The sequence below is a fragment of the Ylistrum balloti genome, unplaced genomic scaffold (assembly GCF_031769215.1).
Source record: "Ylistrum balloti isolate Yb309-2 unplaced genomic scaffold, AGI_CSIRO_Ybal_v1 Utg370454, whole genome shotgun sequence".
Classification (NCBI taxonomy): Eukaryota; Metazoa; Mollusca; class Bivalvia; order Pectinida; family Pectinidae; genus Ylistrum; species Ylistrum balloti.
In genome coordinates, this window is record NW_026782301.1 from 198539 (window position 1) to 200659 (window position 2121).

General features: G+C 41.2%; 1 protein-coding gene across 1 annotated transcript; it reads left to right on the top strand.

The window, feature by feature from the left end:
- On the top strand, positions 1-1533 carry LOC132555135 (uncharacterized). Its single transcript, XM_060219485.1, has one exon. The coding sequence runs from the start codon at positions 1-3 to the stop codon at positions 1531-1533; it is 1533 nt and encodes a 510-aa protein (XP_060075468.1).
- Positions 1534-2121: the final 588 nt, after the last annotated feature.

Below are 2121 nucleotides of genomic sequence, written 5' to 3' on the forward strand. Positions count from 1 at the left end.
ATGTCGGCTGCTTCCCACCTACATGACGCTCTTAATAAAGAACACATAGACATTTGTGGTATCTCCGAGCACTGGCTCTTCGAAGAGAATAGGCACCTCTTTCAGAGCATTCACAGAGACTATGATGCGTTCGTCATCTCAGATTTTTCATTACATCCATGTGCGGAGCGACGGTCGCGCAAAGGTGGCGTTGCAATATTATGGCATAGAAGACTATCCGGTCGTGTTACAGTGGTCGAGTCTGATGACGACAGAATAGCTATTATCAAACTTATCACAAACAATGGTGTTTTCTTTCTGATCCAGGTGTATCTTCCTACGTCTCGCTATGGTATTGACATTTTTACAGACTATGTCGATAGACTTGATGATTTGTGCACTAGTTTCTCTTTGGAGGGCTCCGTTGTTCTAATGGGGGACTTCAATGCCCGTCTTAGTGGCCCACGCATTCCCTTATATCAAAACTCGCGAGGTCGCTTGCTCCAGCGATGTATCGACCGACATCAGTTGTGTGCGCTGACAACGACCGACATATGCGTTGGTCCGTTACATTCATATGTACATTCCGAGGATGGTTCGTCATCATTGATAGACCATATTATTGTAAATTCCTTAAATGTTGACCTCGTGAGGAGCTGTGACGTCCTAGACCATGATTTTCTCGACGTGTCTAATCACAGACCCTTATTAGCGGAGTTACGGATTCCTCACTCCACTCAGAATGAAACATGTGAAACTATCTCTTGGATCTCGTATAGATGGGTTCCTGCAGGAGATTCTAAAAACGTTGATGTTTATCGAGACAATCTGGACGTAAGCATCATCAACTCAGCGTTATGGAACACACAAGAACTGTGCTCAAAGGATGATGTTGACATATTTACCAGGGGGCTCATGAACTGCATTCGGTTAACGTCCGATCGGGTATTGCCTAAACGAAAGTTTTGTAAATTCCTGAAGCCATACTGGAATGGTCAACTGAAGGAGTTACATCGTAATACGTGGAGGCTTCGCCAGGTTTGGGTCTCTGAGGGACGGCCTCGAGGTTCTAATACCCGTTCCTTTAGGCTTTATAAAGATTCTAAACGCTTATTCAGGAATAAACACCGGCAGATATCTGAAAAACATATTGTAGACCTTAATGACGAAATAGAGAAATGTGCTGACGTTGATCAGAAGTCCTTTTGGTCCCTCATTAACAAACGCCGCAAGTCCTCCGCTGGAACTGTCGGTGCAGACATGAACTTTAATGAAGTGACGATTAGGGATCCAGCTCTTTTGGCCCTTCACTGGGGGAATTATTTTGAAGACATTTATTCAAAGTCTAATTGTAATAATTTTGATTCACGTTTTGAAAAACGAGTTAATGAATCCATTGTCAGTAGTTTATGTTGTGACATCGATGATAATTTCGAGGAGTTTTCCTTAACCGATATCAAGAATGTTTGTAAAAGCTTACCATGTGGTAAAGCAGCTGGTTACGACCCTATCGTTTACGAGCACCTTTTATATGCTCCTGACACTTTGTACTAGTGTTTTTATGTTCTCTTCAATGCATTCTTAAGGTTAGAGTATGTTCCTCCTGTTCTCACCAAAGGCCTCATCTGTACTTTGTATAAGGGTCATAACAAACCTAAAAATGACCCAAATAGTTATCGTGCGATCTCACTTTTGCCAGTAATTTTAAAAGTATTTGAAAAATTACTACTTGCTAGGCTCCAGGCTTCAGATTTGTTTGTCCCACATCCGTTACAGAACGGTTTTCAAAGGAATGTTAACAGTACTATGACGTCATTTCTAGTTCATGAATCTGTGACGTACGCATGTAATAACAACAGTAAACTCTTCACTTGTTTCCTTGATGCTGCCAAGGCATTTGACTGTGTTTGGCATAATGGCCTGTTTTACAAACTCTCTAAGCTTGGTCTTAAGTCTAAATACTTGAATGTGATTATTTCACTTTACTCAGACATGTTTAGTGCAGTAATTTACCAAGGTTTTGTTTCTAACTGGTTTAAAATATGCCAAGGTACGCGTCAAGGGAGCATCATTTCTCCGTGGCTGTATACAGTCTTCATCAATGACCTTTTAAATGAATTATGTGCTTCAAAACATTCTTTA